Source organism: Zootoca vivipara, chromosome 12, assembly GCF_965207765.1.
Source record: "Zootoca vivipara chromosome 12, rZooViv2.hap1.1, whole genome shotgun sequence".
In the NCBI taxonomy this organism is placed as follows: Eukaryota; Metazoa; Chordata; class Lepidosauria; order Squamata; family Lacertidae; genus Zootoca; species Zootoca vivipara.
Window position 1 is genome coordinate 17,327,158 of NC_142595.1, and position 15,903 is coordinate 17,343,060.

General features: G+C 48.4%; 1 protein-coding gene across 8 annotated transcripts in view; it reads left to right on the top strand.

The window, feature by feature from the left end:
• HDAC5 (histone deacetylase 5) overlaps positions 1-8,377 on the top strand; it is a 124,955-nt gene extending 116,578 nt beyond the window's left edge. For all 8 annotated transcript variants that reach the window (XM_088655518.1, XM_088655513.1, XM_088655514.1 and 5 more), the window contains 4 exons: positions 861-994; positions 3,870-3,954; positions 5,386-5,539; positions 6,222-8,377. In XM_088655518.1, the coding sequence (XP_088511644.1) occupies positions 861-994; positions 3,870-3,954; positions 5,386-5,539; positions 6,222-6,261 (413 nt within the window). In that variant the 3' untranslated portion in view covers positions 6,262-8,377. The remainder of the gene's footprint in view (positions 1-860; positions 995-3,869; positions 3,955-5,385; positions 5,540-6,221) is intronic.
• The last annotated feature ends 7,526 nt before the right edge of the window (positions 8,378-15,903 follow it).

A 15,903-nucleotide genomic window follows, 5' to 3' on the forward strand; every position in this document is an offset into this window, starting at 1 on the left:
AAGCGGCACCCGCTGCGCTTTGGCTCTGTCCCCCAGTGCCGAAGCGCGGCGGGGCTTGCCAAGGCAGGCGGCAACAAGCCCCAGCAAGCAGCGCCCGCTGCACTTCAGCTTCGGGCGCTGCTTGCCGGGGCTTGTCGCTGCCTGCTTTGCAAGCCCCGGGGAACTAGCTGTAGCGCGGGAAGGCAGCAAAGGAAGATCAGCTGTCAGCTTCCCGCGCTGACAGCTGATCTTCCTTTGCCGCCTTCCCGCGCTACATTCTATGGCCGCGCTTCGCAAGACAAAGCGGCGGCCATAGAAAACCTTGTTGTCTTGCGAGTCCCTTGCGCAACGCAAAACGCTTTCGACTTGCGAGTTTTTCATTGTGCGAGGTGTTCGTCTTGCGAGGTACCACTGTAGTCTAAAACAGATAAATGACAATATTATCAATCATCATACACTCAGTTTCATCAGCAGGCAAACCAAAATGAATCCCAACGGCCACAGAATTGTACCGAGAATTGCACGGGACTCAATATAATGAGTGACCTAAGGCTTCTTTGTGTTTGCACTAGCTGGAGCACCAACTCACCTATTATTTATCCATTCAAGCCACTTAGCCTCCACCTCCCCAATATTTTGAGGTAGCCTATGAATGCAAGTCAAAAGTGGACCTTACTGGCCACCTACCTTCTCTTCCCTTGCTATGAATGGCTTGTTAAATTCTGAGGACCACTGTTTTAGATTTCAAGGTGAGCGTTAGTGGCCTCCTCCAGTCTCTTTTAACTGAGGGAGAAGGAGGAGTGCTGCATCTCAATCAGAAAATGATGGTTTTTCATCTTTCTGGTTTTTTTTCTGTTGTTGTTTTCTTCCCGGCCACACAGGTTTTGGGCACCTGACCAAGCAGCTGATGAAGCTGGCGGGTGGGCGTGTCGTCCTGGCGCTGGAAGGAGGTCACGATCTGACAGCCATTTGTGATGCCTCCGAAGCCTGCGTTTCCGCCTTGCTTGGCCTTGAGGTGAGTGCAGCTGGCACGGGGGAGAAGCAGTCCCGAAGCCTCAACCTGCTGGCTTGGGACGATGCCCAAAGGTTTTGGGGCAATCTTTGGCCGAGGTTCTGAAAAGAGGCCTGGCACTGATTTGCTTCGTGGGGTGGGAAAGGCAGAGAAAGGCATGTCTGTCCTGGCACATGAATGCCTGCCAGTTTCTGTTTATATATGCATTCGGACGTCTGTCCTGCTGATGGGCACCTCCACAAGGCACAGCTGGAAATCGGTGCAGCTTGCCCACCTTCGGTGGCAGAAAACAGGGAGCTGTGTGTTTGACGGCTGCAGTTTAGGACACAGCCAAAAATTGCATGGAGAAAAAAAAATTGTGCAGTGCCACTTAATGTTTTATGGAGTACATGAGGACAGGCAGAGCTTGCAAATCTGAAGGTTTTCCAGCTTGATGAAAAGGCTTCTGCCTGAGGTGTTATGTGTTGTTTTTAAACCTATACAGTGGTGCCTCGCTAGACAAATTTAATTCGTTCCACGGGTCTTTTCTTATAACGAAAAATTCGTCTAGCAAATCCCATAGGAATGCACTGAATTTTTTTTTGATTTTTTTTTTTGCCCATAGGAACGCATTAATTGAATTTCAATGCATTCCTATGGGAAACCGCGATTCGCTAGACGAATTTTTCGTAAAACGAATTCGTCTAGCGAGGCAACCTCCACTAGAAAAAACCTTTCGTTAAGCGGAAATTTCATTAAGCAGGGCATTCGTTAAGCGAGGCACCACTGTACTAGTATGGTTCGTGACATTTTTTAAGCTGTTTATATTTCTGTAAATTCCCTTGGGAGATGTATGTCGAAGGAGATTCACACATTAAAATACTAATGGGAATAATTCAACATGGGGTGAGCAAAGGAGGAGGAGGAGGGCAGAGGTAAAAAGGGGAAGGATGCGCCTTGTTTTGGGGCGTGTGAAGAGTTGCTCATTCAACACAGCAGCAGAGTGTGCCAGTGGAACAGATAAACACCAGACAGTTCTAGGTAGGGTCAGTCCCTTTCCTAACAGTATAATGCAGTTCCACAGCTTATAGAAACTCCAGCGGGTGCAGAATGCCGCGGCGAGGCTCCTTACAGGGTCCCGGCCGCGGGATCACATTCATCCAGTGCTTTACCAGCTGCACTGGCTCCCGGTGGAGTACAGGATCAGGTTTAAGGTGCTGGTTTTGACCTTTAAAGCCCTATGCGACTTGGGACCCTCGTACCTACGGGACCGCCTCTCCTGGTATGCCCCGCGGAGGACCTTAAGGTCCACAAATAATAATATTCTGGAGATCCCGAGTCATAAGATGGCTAGATTGGCCTCTACTAGAGCCAGGGCCTTTTCAGTACTGGCCCCAACCTGGTGGAACGCTCTTTCCCAGGAGACCAGGGCCCTGCGGGATTTGTCATCTTTCCGCAGGGCCTGCAAGACAGAGCTGTTCCGCCTGGCCTTTGGGCTGGACTCAGCCTGACCCCTGTGTTTTTCTCCCTCATGGCTTGGATTTATGGCCTACTTGAAATGAGGCTGCACTTTAAATTTTAATACTGTATTTTAATCTGTATTTTAATTAATTGTTTTTATGTTTTATTGTGGTTCTGTTGGTGTCAGCCGCCCTGAGCCCGGTTTTTGACTGGGGAGGGCGGGGTATAAATAAAAATTTATTATTATTATTATTATTATTATTATTATTATTATTATTATTATTATAGGTTATATGAAATCCTTTGAGCAGCATACAGACTCCTTGCCGCTTTCCAACGCAGACTAAGCTCTGGCCAAGGGCAGGGGCCAAGAGCAAACTTGCTTCAAACTCAAGTGTATTATACTTTAGATTGTGCTGAGTCACTCTCACATACTTGCTGACTCATGCTTGCAGGTGCAGGACAAGCACCCTATCCAAAATTAACCAGCCCACCTATAACCCTTTCTTGTCCTTTTTCTCTGAGTGCATAAACCCCCTTATAAGGTTATGAGTACTGGCAGAAGGAGAAAGGGACCAGGGCAGGGGTGGGGGACCTGGGCGGCCTTCCAGATGTTGTTGGACTACAACTCCCACCAGTCTTCCAGATGTTGTTGGACTACAACTCCCATCAGCCTTGACCTTTGGCCGGCGGGGTTGGGAGTCCAGCAATATCTAGAGAGCTGCATAGGCACAGCAAGTTTTGTGTTGCACAAAATTGCACAGCAAGTTTTGTAGAGAATGCTGATCTCTCAGCAGATTTGTGAAGGTTCAAACAAATGAATATCAAAAATGGTTAGTATGGATATAGGTGTATATATATGAACAAAGAACTTAAAAGCGCAATATAAGATGGGCTGTAAAGCACTACGGGGTGGGTGGTGGGATGGGTGAAAATTTATTCCTATTATGCATTGATTACTTATTTTTTATTGTATTTTGGGTTTTTCCCTTGTAATTCTTGTAATTTTTTGTACAAAATAAAGAATTTAATTATATATCTAAAAAAGAGAGAGCTGCGCAGGCCTCCCATCATTGGTCTAAGGCAGGCATCCCCAAACCGGCCCTCCAGATGTTTTGGACTACAATTCCCATCATCCCTGACCACTGGTCCTGTTAGCTAGGGATATCATGGGAGTTGGAGGCTAAAACATCTGGAGGGCCGCAGTTTGGGGGTGGGGTACCTGGTCTAAGGCTTCACAGGAAAGGGAGCTCCATCAGGCCTTGCTCTTTGACCTTTCACCTGCAGCCTCCCCTGCCCTTTGCTTTGCACTTTTGTTTCTTGCCTTCCTTTCCTTCCCCTGCTTCCCCACTCACAACTTCCGGTCAGCTTTGAGTCCTCAGATCTTTCGGCATAGAAACCGAGCGCTCTCTTTTTTCTCTCTCTCTCTCTGACGCAGCTGGAACAGATGAATCAAGCTCTGTTGCGGCAGAAGCCCAATGCAAATGCTGTGGCCACACTGGAAAACGTCATTGAAATCCAGAGTAAGATTTTGTTGTATTTCTGATATCAAATTAACAAAAAGACGGAACGTTGCAGATAGGGGTTTGCTAAAGCACTGGCAGTCGTACCTTGGAAGTCAAACGGAATCCATTCAGGAAGTCCGTTCAACTTCCACAACGTTAGAAAACCAAAGCACAGCTTCTGATTGGCTGCAGGAAGCTCCTGCAGCCAGTCGGAAGCCACGGAAGCCCCGTCGGACATTCGGCTTTCAAAAATAGATTTGCAAACTGGAACAGTCACTTCCGGGTTTGCAGCGTTCAGGAGCCAAAACATTCAGGAACTAAGCTGTTTGACTTCCAAGGTACGACTGAATTGATCCTCTCCAGGGCTGTTTTACCCATAGGCGCTAGGGGTGTGGGGCACCCAGGCACCAGGCTCTCAGGGGCGCCAGGCCAAGAGTCTGGGGCCCGAGAGTTGAGTCCGGGGAAGAGCCCACCCATCGGTCAGAGCGCTGTGGTGGGCTCTTCTGCTGCAGGCGGCTCTGCGCCATGAGTTCAGGGGCGACTGAGCCAGCGAGATGCTGAGGCGGCCGGCCGGCTCTGCCCTCCTGCGCACCTGGGACTGGGCAACCTGGGGGGGGGGCGTGCCAGGTGGATCTTTGCACCCCGGCACCGCATATGCTTAAGACAGCCCTGATCCTCTCACTATGGCCCTAAGACGAGTGACAGCAGCACCCTCTGTGGCCAATATGGGCTTGCTATTGTTCAGTGTATGGCGAGACTCTGAGGACAGTTTGTTGAAAGCTGTTCCCACAAGTGATACCAAGGACAGAAGTTAAGTAAAGGTTGTGGCATTAAACATGTGCACCCACAACAGTTTCTCCAGCTTGCAGACGTGCCCACAGGCTCAAAAAGTTGATGGCTCCTGCTGTACCCAGGTTTGGTTATAGTAGGACAGGCACGTCCAACAGGTAGATTGTGATCTACCAGTAGATCACTGGGTGTCTGTGGTAGATCACTGCTAGATCACTGGCACTCCTAAAAGAAGCTCACCCAAAATTTTCCTCCTCCCTAAAAAAAGCTGAACTATGACCTGAAGCCCTAAACAAAAATGGGCCTCCCTGCCTCCTAAAAGAAGCTCAACAAGTTTGACCTAAACCCCACAAAACAGGGCTTCCCTTCCTTAAAAAAAACTCAACAGCTTTGACCTGAACCCCCCAAAAGGGGGTAGATCACTCCCAGTTTTTAACTCTGTGAGTAGATCAGAGTCTCTTGGGAGTTGGCCACCCCTGTAGTAGGAGATTGTGGTTGTGTCCAAAGACTTTGCAAGGAAGGGAGGGAGGGAGGGAGGAAGGCTTTTGTGCATAGATGGAAAGAGAGGTTGGAATTGCATGAGTGTTCTGGGAGGGCAGCTCCAGAAGTTCAAATGGGACAGGCAATTCCTGCCTGACGCATTGCTCCTTTTCGTCCCAGGTAAGCACTGGAACTCGGTAAAGTGCTCTGCAGCAATGGTCGGCTGCTCCTTGCTGGAGGCGCAGAAGGGTGAGGCAGAAGAGGCCGAGACAGTCAGTGCCATGGCGTCGCTGTCAGTGGACACAGAGCAGGGCAAAGCAGACGGCGATGTCCGGTACGTTCGCTCCTTTAGATCAGGGGGGAAGCGTATCAGAGGGCGCAGGCATCTTATCACAAGTGTTTTCGGTCAAGGGTAGTCAATGCGGTGCCCTGTGGAAATACAAATCCCATCATCCCTAGCCATTGGCCATGCTGGATGAAGGCTGGTGGGAGTTGGGGCCCAACAACATCTGGAGGGCCACAGGTTTCCCGTCTCTGTCCTTAGCGCCTCTGACTTCTGAGTGCTCTTTCCACTTAGCTTCCCAACTCCTGGCCTTGCCTAACTGCTTCCTACCTCCAAATCTGTCTCTGCAGGGTGCGGGGAGCATAGCTCAGTGGTAGAGCACATGGTTTGTAAGCAAAATAAAAATAAAAATCCCAGCTTCAGCCCCCAGCATCTTCAGGTGAAGCCCTGGGGAGCTGCTGCCAGCCAGAGTAGCCAGTTGTCTGACTCAGTATAAGCCAGCTTTCCTGTGCTTCTGTGTATAAGGCCGTTTTCTTCGTCCTGAACAAGCCTTCCGTTTTCCTGACCACCATGCTGACTTTCAGCACGTTGCGATTGGCCCCTTCCGCCTCGGCAGTTAAAATAATTTGTTGAGCATTCTCTGACATCACAGCTGTAAAGCCCCAATAGCTGCGTCCGCCTCTGGGCCAATGGGAGGCCAGTAACCAGTTGTCCTATTGTCTTCTCCCTCCAGGCCAGCAGAAGAGCCAATGGAGGCCGAGCCCGTGTTGTGAAGTGCCAAGACTTTGATTTGTGTAGCTGTCACTCTGTGGGTTAATTGGTAATTCTGTGAGTCCATTTAAAAAGCAGCAGCAGCAGCAGCAGCAGCAGCAACAACAACTACGAATTGATTTTTTTTTAATCTATTAAAAAAAAAGGAAAACAAAGAGTTGCACTGGACAAAACGAGCCCATGTGTGTATGTGTGTGTGCGTGATCGCGTCAGTCTCCTGGCATTTATTCTCACCAGCATCACCATTTTGTCCTAACTCTTTAAGGATTTTTGTGAGGGGAATGGTGGTGAGGTAGGGGCTTTCATGCAAGCATCTCCTCTCTTGTTCCATTCTTAAGACATCATTCCCTCTCCTTCCTGCTCCCCCTGCCTGCCTGGCCGCTAAACTCACCCCCTTCTCAGGGTTGGTGCAAGCCATTTTGCTACCCTAGGTAACAAAAAAATAATTTTGACACACACACACATATATACACACACACACAAAGACACACACTACATTTCTTCCTTGGAGGTTGTCCCAGTTTCAGATTCTCTCCCCTTAACTTCATGCAAGTGGATTATTATTATTATTATTATTGTTATTATTTTGCTCCATTCACTTGTTCGTGGAGTGAGGGGCGTGATAGGTTGCAGTCAGGAAATCTGGGGAGGGGGCATGCAATTGCTTCCACACCTCTCAAGGGTCTAGGGCAGGAGGGGGGGAGTTGCGCATCCCCCTTTAGGGATTTCCCAAGTCGCCTGGAGCACCCTTGGGACTCTTGCTGCCCTAGGCAGCCACCTGTACTGCCTCTTGGGCTGGGCCGGACCTGCCCCTTCTTGCCGAACCTGTCCCTGAAATGCCATTTCTCTCCTCCGGGTTTTTGCACATTGAGATGGGCATCCGAAAGCAAACCCACCCCGCTTCCCAAATGCCTTTCCCCCTGCCTCTCCAGTTCCTACCCTTTGGCAGTTTCTCACATCTTCCCCATCCCCTGTGACGTTAGATCCAAATGGTTTTGGGTTTAAATCCTACCTATGTTGCCTCAATCGCGTATCTTTCTCCTGACCCATTTCAGCTGTAAAAAACAAGGTGTTCCTCAATATTGTATAGTCCTCCTGAATTAATCTCTAGGAGAAGAAGCCCCCCGAGGTTGAGGAGAAAGGAAAATAAAATAAAAAGTGTGCCTTTAAGTCGTTTTCGTTAATGCCTTAAATTCCCTGTGAGGCTTGCTTCTCCTCCTCCATCCCTCCCTCCCTCCCACCATCCCTGCTTAAGTTAACCATCTCTAAGGGAGATCATCCTGTACAAGTGGGAAGGAATCATGTGTAAATCCCCAGCACCAATGCGCATTGGGCCTGATCCAGCTGTAAACAAATGGTTATCAAGCAAACTAGTCTGGGGACAATGTGGGTAGGTGTATTGATTCAAACATACACTGAGAGAGAGCTTTCCAAACTGTGTGTCGCGACAACGTTAAGTGTGTCGGCTGCAGTGTGTTGCACAAGCGCTCCCCCCGGGGCTGGAAAGAGGTTCGTTTAAACCTCCGGTTTGCTAGTAAAACTGAATTACCGTGTCACGAAACGATGCAGAAGCGAATGACTCTGTCACAGAATGATGCGTGTCCAAAAAGTGTGTCGCCAAACTTGAAAAGTTTGGAAAGCTCTGCACTAGGATGTTCATTCAGAGCAATGCAATGCAGAATCTGATTTGGTGCCTACATTCCCAATCTGGCAAGCGATATCTCCGTACAGGCCTGTTTACGAGTGTGCATCTACCTTAGCTGGATCATGCCGTGTGTCATTAAATCCCTTTTGTAATGAAGATAACTGCTTATGTTGATTGTTTCATGACCAATGCTTTCTTGAGGATTTCTCTCTCTCTCTCTCTCTCTCTCTCTCTCTCTCTCTCTCTCTCTCTCTCTCCCCCCTCCTACTTCCCTTTGTCATCGTTCAAAAGATTCCTCGTCATTTATTGTAAATAATTTGATTTCTTGTATCGTGTGCACAAACTTTGTTTCGATGAAACTTTTTTGTCCATTCATAAAGAAAAAGAAAAAAAAGGAGAAAAAAAGAAAAGAAAAAAAGGAGAGAATTTCTTTGCTGTCACTTCACCAGCCAAAAAAAGAAAGAAAAGAAAAATGTTTTGGGGTGGGGGAATAAAAAAAACCATAGAGCAATTTTAGCTTTTAAAAGAAATGGATATAAAGAAAAAAAAGGTATATAATTTTATTACAGATGTATTATTTAATAGTATTTTTTTAACTTGTACCACCAAACTCCCCTTTCCTTTGGAAAGTTGCTAGCAGGGATAAGGCAACAAGGGAGAATATGGAGCTTGGTATTGTTTTCACTAATTCAGGGCAATGGGATTTCTAAGCTGTGCGTGGTGGGGGAGGGCACTGGGATATTTTTTTGGGGGGGGGACATTGTGTGGAATGTGAGACTGTGATGTGTTTTTTAGCTGCACTTACGGTTGTTATCCTTGCCAGGGCCTGCTTTCGGGATCCTCTGGGTTTGCTTTGGTTTAGTCCATCCAAGCATAGCTGCCAAGTCTCCTGTATTCCCCGGGAAACCCCCGTTTTCCCAGCTGTTCCCATCCGAAAAAACGGATATTTTTTTTTTGTTTCCCCCCGGTTTATTCTGGCACGGTGGCCATTTTGGAACTGGGCAGAGCAGCATCAAAAGTAGCTTCTGAGCGTGCGCCGCCCAGTTCCAAAATGGCGGCAGCGCTACTTCCGGCCTGCTACTTCCGGTCCAGTCCCTTATTTCTCAGGCCGGAACTTGGCAGCTATGCATCCAAGGGTCCCGTGTGGGAGAGGTGGAGGGTTGCAGGGATGCTCCACCCCATGATGGAGGTGACCACACACCTAGCCATGATGAACAAAAAGAGCGTGCCTAGTAGGCGGGGCTTCCCTTCCCTTCCTTCCTTCCTTTGGCGCTGTGGGAGACAGCCAGTAGAGGGAGCTATAGAACTTGCACAGGGCGGAAAAGACATTCATTGCCTTGGTTTATCTATGAGGCACTGCCCATGCCTGAAGGCGAGGTCCTTGCAGTGCCCAGCGTGCAGAAAGCCTTCCATGCCAGGGAGAAGGGATGTGGGGATGCAGACCTGACCCATCAACATGGAAATATACGTTTTGGCCCACCAGGGGGCAGCCTGGCCACTACTAGGAAGCATTTAGTAATAGGTGCAGCAGTGGGTGGGTGAATGTACATGTGCCCAGCCTTCTGCTGCTTTAAAAACAAACAAACATGGGTTGGTCTCCAGAGTACCTAAGCTCAGGGATGGGGGAATTGGTTGGATTCCCAGCGCCCACTGACAATTGGGCCATGCTTGGCTGGGGGCTGGTGGAGCCCAGCAATATCCGGCGAGAGCCACAAGCTCCCGTTCCCTGACACAAGCAGAGCACCACCCACTACTGCCTGTGGGATGAAGCCCAGGGTTATACATGTTTTGCCATGCTGCTGCTCTTGCGTGTATGGAGTCTTTTCAGCTGCTTTGGGTCTCCGAGTTCCAGGGGAGAAAGCAGGCTAAGACGGGGGGAAAAAATTAATGGCTCGGCGTGGTCTGTTTCCCCATACAGCAGTTTTTCGCCCTCCTATTTTGTTTTGACTAGAGACACAAGAATGAGAGATAAGTCACGGAAAAGGCATTGAGGCTGGGAGCAGGCCCCTGTCTGTAGCTGTGGGCCGAAACATCCTGGACCCCCCTTAAATTAGAGCCACCCTGAGGTAGCTTTTGCCTTTGGGTTTCTTTGTTTATTTAAGCTTGCCTTGTCTTTGTTTGGCTGCTGGTTTTGCAGGTTGCGGTCCACCCTTCAAAGACTGCGGCACTGACATGACGAGAGGCAGGAACAGGCAGGGTGTGTGTGTGTGTGTGTGTGTGTGTGTGTGTGTGTGTGCGTGCAAAGCCAGCAAGAGGTCTACTTGGAAAATAAAAGGTGGGAGAGAAAATCCTCACGTGGATGAGGTTTAGAATTCATGCAGCAGAGCAGGGATGAGCGAACCTGCGTCCCTCCAGGTGTTCATGTACAACTGCCATCAGCCCCAGCCAGCATGGTTCCCCCAATAGCCGGGGATGATGGGAGTCGTCGGCAAACAGCATTTGGAGCACCATGGGTTCCTCCCTCCCTTGGCAAAGAGAAACTTCTGTGGTTAAATTACCCAGCGTGGTATGTTAGATACTGAGGACCATCTAAGCATGAATCCAGATAGCTGAGCGGTGAGAGATATGGCAGTGTTCCCCCTTAACTTCTGATCAGTTCTTAATTTCATACCTTTTCTTAAAAAAACATGTATATGCACAGGTGTACATTTTGCAGGAATAGTGAGGAAAAATAAGCCATATGGGGAGAAGGGGAAAGCAGTGAAATGTATTCTCGCCGGTGAGGGCCATCGGGTGGCCTAGGTACCGTATGACGTAAGGTACAGCCCTTAAGAAACCCTTTTATATTTGTCTCAGCCATCATTGCGAGGCAGGTGATGCCCCCCCTCTACTTCTGAAGCACCAGGCAGACCCATTATTATCACCGTTGCTGTTTATTTAAGATGTTTTAACCTATGTTGTAAACCGCTTAAACTAAATGAAACCGGTATACAATTAACTTCCCCCCAAAATAACGAGCCAATAAGTGCAACAGCGGGAGATGTGCCGCTGTGGCTCGTGGGTGACCTATGCCTTTTAAAAAGGCCATCCCATAAGATGATCTCAGCACCCATAGATAGCTCTGCTTGGGCTTTCAGAAGAGATCTTTCTCATGGTAGCACCCCTTGGTTGCTGCAAGAAGCGGCACCGTGCTCCCGACTTTGCTCCTCCTCGGCCTCGGTGCTGCCCTTGTAAAACTCAGCAGGCAAGGGGATCAGGGCAAATACGAGAATGAGTTGGCTGTGGCTCCACCTTCTGCTGACCTCTCTGCCTTCTGCCCTACCAGCCTCAGTGAGCAATAGCCACCACTGCTCCAGAATAGGGATGGGATCAATTCCTGAGGGTAGGTTCATTTGAGAGCTTCCCACATCTCCAACTGGTACCTTTTTAGAGTGGACAGATGCACCTTTAAACAGGACTTTGCATGGGGTGGGTGGGTGGGTGCGTCCCCCCCCCCGAGTGAGCCTGGTATTTCCCAAATACCTTCCAAGTGTCATTGACAGATCAGTGATTTGAACAGTGAGCTCAAGTTGGCTGTGCTGTTTCTCCCTCCAGTCCTCGGATGAGTCTTTTTGTAAGAAATAAAGCGAGAGCAGCATGAACATTTATTCATTTAAATGCAGTGCTTTTTTCTGGGGGGATGCAGGGGGACACATACCCCTAAATCTGTCCATTTACTGTATTTATTTCCCGCAATTTTGAACTATAAAATGGTGATTTCCTTGAGTCAAAATGAGAGTACCCCTAAACATTTTTTCATAGAAAAAAAAGCACTGCTTAAATCTCTCGCTTCATGTATTTATTTTTTTGAAAAGAACCGCATCTGAAAAGCAGCTATGGCAATTGGGAGGGGGGGAGAAGGAAGGTTAGTGACATCCCAAGCACAGGCCAATTGGCACTGTTCGCCACAGTACAGCATTGCTGTGAACTCGATTCTGTGCAAGGACTTCTGCATCTGTGTACAATACAGTGATTGTGCTTCCGTAATGACTCGGCTGCTCCAGTAACGCACGTCTTCACCTGTCCTTAATTTATGCTTAGTCAAATGTACAACACCCAGTAGATGTGAAAGGGGAGTACAATGTGGTGTGTGGTTTTGCAGCCTCCCCAGTGTGGATGGCTCAGCAAAGTGCCCTGAATGGCTTGCCTAAGCTGTCATTTCTGCTGTGTGGAGAAGCAGCGAAATCCATGCAAGTATTGCGTAGCTTGCAGAAATTTGATGCGGTGCCTCCCGCAAGGCGCCCATCTGCACGCCCCTGTCACGAAGGTCTTGCACTCTACATCTTCAATAGCTTCACAGTAGATAGATGGGTAGATATATGTGATATCACTCTACAAATACCTGAAGGCCTGTCACACAAAAGAGGGCAAATACTTGTTATTGGCTTCCCCCAAATATCTAACAGACTTCTTACAAGTGGGTAAATTTGGGCTGAATATTAAACTTCTTAATTGTAAGTGCACTTCAAATACAGCGGTACCTTGGTTCCTGAATGGCTTAGTTGACGAACAAATCGGCTTCTGGACGCTGCAAGCCCGGAAGTAAGTGTTTCAGTTTGCAAATGTTTTTTGGAAGCCGAACGTCTGTTTCAGCTGTTGGTGTTTCCAGGGCCAATCGGAAGCCGCGCCTTGGTTTTCAAACGTTTTGGAAGTCGAACAGACTTCCGGAACGGATTGAGTTCGAGAACCAAGGTACCACTGTACCTCAAAAGAGCTTTGGGTTCTTGATTCCCCCCCTTTGAGCAGGAGTTGGGACTTGACAGCCTACTAGATCTCTTCCAACTTTCAGTCAGTGGAAATAACAGCAACAATGCCCATCCTTTTAGATAAGTTTCAGCAACCTAAACTTCAACATTAAAAGCAGTTAAATAAATTACTACCGATTAATTGATTGATGGGTGCTTGCCGTGTTCTCCCTTGCAATCCTGGAATAAGTGCACTTCCCTGTTTTCCCTCTAGTTAACATTTTGAACCACTTGCTATCAGCAGCAAAAGTGTGGGGGTTTGGGGCAGGGCAGGGCAGGTGGAGCGGATCAGTGTATATGCAAGAATTTGCTTTAAAATACCCCCATAAATGCCCCTTTTGAGGATCAAGGAACTTTCTTGGTGATATTTCGGGAAATGTAAGAAGAAAGTGAGGATTTATAATCTTTAAAGAGCTGTGTCAGTTTCTTGAGGGAGCCTTCCTTGGGGGCTTGGAATGAAGCTATGAAACCACATACACTTTATATCAGGCACCCCCAAACTTTGGCCCTCCAGATGTATTGGACTACAATTCCCACCATCCCTGACCACTGGTCCTCTTAGCTAGGGATCATGGGAGTTGTAGGCCAAAACATCTGGAGGGCCGCAGTTTGGGGATGCCTGCTTTATATGTTGCTGGTCTGTCCTCCCATCTCCAGTTGCAAGTTTGAATTGTGGTTGTGGGTAGAGAAGGTTACCTAAGATCCAAGTTCCTGGGTGTGAGGCATGATGCCCTACAAAGATAGGAGCGGTTGGCTAGGCCAGGCCTAGCTCCTGAATGCCCTCAATCAAAATTTGTATTGGCCAGGCTGTGGTATGTGTGTACAGACCACATCATTCCCCCAATGGCAGACGGCCTTCGTATGACCAATATTGAATGCTGCTGTCATTGGCCAATCAAAATTCTTTTGTGAGGAGTTCCTCCTCACCCACTCCTCCAGAAAGGAACCTTGAAGTATTCCACACGCCTTCCTTTTTCTGATGGCACCAGGATGAGGACGCTGCCTTGGTTGTTAAGAGCCAGAGGACCCTCAAACACGGTGTTTGAGGAAACCTCATCCTCATGAATCCAGACTCAAGTTGCAATGAGGTTGTTTGGCATGACTTGACATAGTTCCCGCTGAAATCGGTGAGGCTTTTAGTGCAGGGTTCCTCAAACTTGGCTCTCTTACCTGTTTTTGGACTAGAACTCCCATCATCTGTAGCTAGCAGGACACGGCGGTCAGAAATTATGGGAATTGTAGTCCAAGCTTGGGAAACACTGCTTCGGCGGATTGAACACAGCAACAGGGAACCTGCAGCCTTCTAGGTGCTATTGGACTACAACTCCCATCATCCCTCACCATTGGCTATGCTGGTGGGAGATGAAGTCCAACAGCACCCGGAGGGATGCGAGTTCGCCTCTGCCGATCGAACCCAATGAGTGTCCTTAGCTAAAGTGCCGTCAAGGTAGCTCACTGGTTTGACACAACCCAAGGTGTGCCATGATGTCTGCTAGTGCAGAATGAAGTGGGAGCAGAGGTGAAATAAAGAGCAGGGACAACAAGGAAGCCTCTTATTTTAAGCAAGGCTGTGGGGTTTGCTGTGGTCAGGTCTGTGGCAGGTCATAGAGAGAGGCAGTTGCCCAGAGTGCTCAAGTCCTCCTTGTCCACCCACAAAGGAGATGCAGGCGTTTCCTTTGTCCTCATGTGAGCATGTAAGTTCCCCGACCCACATCTCCTTTTCGCAGGTGCTGCTATCCACCAAGGGGCTTGTGGAAAGCCGCTGTGCAGGCCCAGAGCTCTGTGCAAGGCTGCACGCTTGCTTGCTTGTCCCTATGGCTAAACTGGGGCTTCCACATGTGGATGTGAAGCACAGCGGCATGTTGGAGGGGAGAGGGTGAGCCATGGATTTTCATGTGCATTTCCAGCTTGCTTGATGCGGTCGTCGTTCCCCCCCCCCCCCGCCCTTCCACGCTGCATCTGTTTTGTGTCCTATACGCCTGTTTCTGCACCGACGTAGCTTTACGTTCATAGTTTTTGTTAATGCAGGTATAAAATGAAATCCCACCGTTGGGATTGTACGGCTCATTCACCCAGAGCAATAGAGACTCCAGCTAAATCTGAGGTCAGGCAGTGTGTGTTCCGCAGAACTCGCAGGTAGGGCTTGCCACGTCTACATTTTTCCACCTTGTTTTTTTAGGGTGGGTGGGAAGACGAATATCCACCAGCCGTATTTTTCATCTTGGTTTTTTTAAAAAAAATTATTTCTATGGGGAGGAGGGTGGGAAGTCAGAACTGGCCAAGAGTAGCAACTCCTTCGAAAAGCCATGAGTCTTTAGGACAACAGCATGGAACAAGTTGTGTGTTTGTGTGCGTGTTACAGCTCCTGTTTTGTGGAGGATTCCACACCAGTATTAAGTTGCCAAGGGGGCTGTTTTCATGGGACTTCGTCAAAAAACAACAACAATCCCAATCCTCTAACCAGCCCCCTTCTCATGTTGTTGAAAGATGCCCCCACAAGTGGGAATAACTGTAATTTTGTTTTATTTTTCCTGCTTTCCCCCCTCCTGCTTTCTGTCTCTTTCTCTTTCTCTCTCTGTTTTATCTCGCTCTGGATACAATTTTCAGTTGAGTATTTTGTAATATGTTCCAATGTTTGTCCTTGTGTAAATAAAATTGTTTCTGGCAATATCCCGTTGTAGAATTGGTGTGTGGAGGAACTGTCTGGGCTTTTTTTTCTATGTGAGTCTTGTGTCCACTTCTAGCAGGACCCAGCGGCTAAAATGTGTGAATGTCTGTCCTGAATATCATTCTAGAACGAGAAAAGCCAACTTGGGACTGTGTACACAACCATGCATTTAAGCCACATGACACACACATACCCCAAGAATCCAGGGAAACATCGTTTGCTAAGGTTGCCAGGAATCGCAGCTCTGCCAACAAGTAAACTACAGTTCCCAGGATTCTTTAGTAGAAGGTGTGTGCTTTAAATGTATGGTGTGTATGCAAGCATGGTGTCCTACAGATCTAGCTGGATCACAACTCCCACCATCCCTGACCATTGGCCATGTTGGCTGGGGCTGATGGGAGAAATGTAGCACCCGGAGGACGCTTCACTACCTACCCCCTGTGCTGGAGGCTCTGTGGAGGGAGCTGGATCCTGGAAAATGACGACGATTTGAACTCGCGCCGTTTTAATAAGTGGACCTTCCAAAGGCAACAATGGGGACAAAACCGAGATAGCTATTTGCTAGGGATACAGTGGTGCCTCGCTTAACGAATGCCCTGCTTAACGA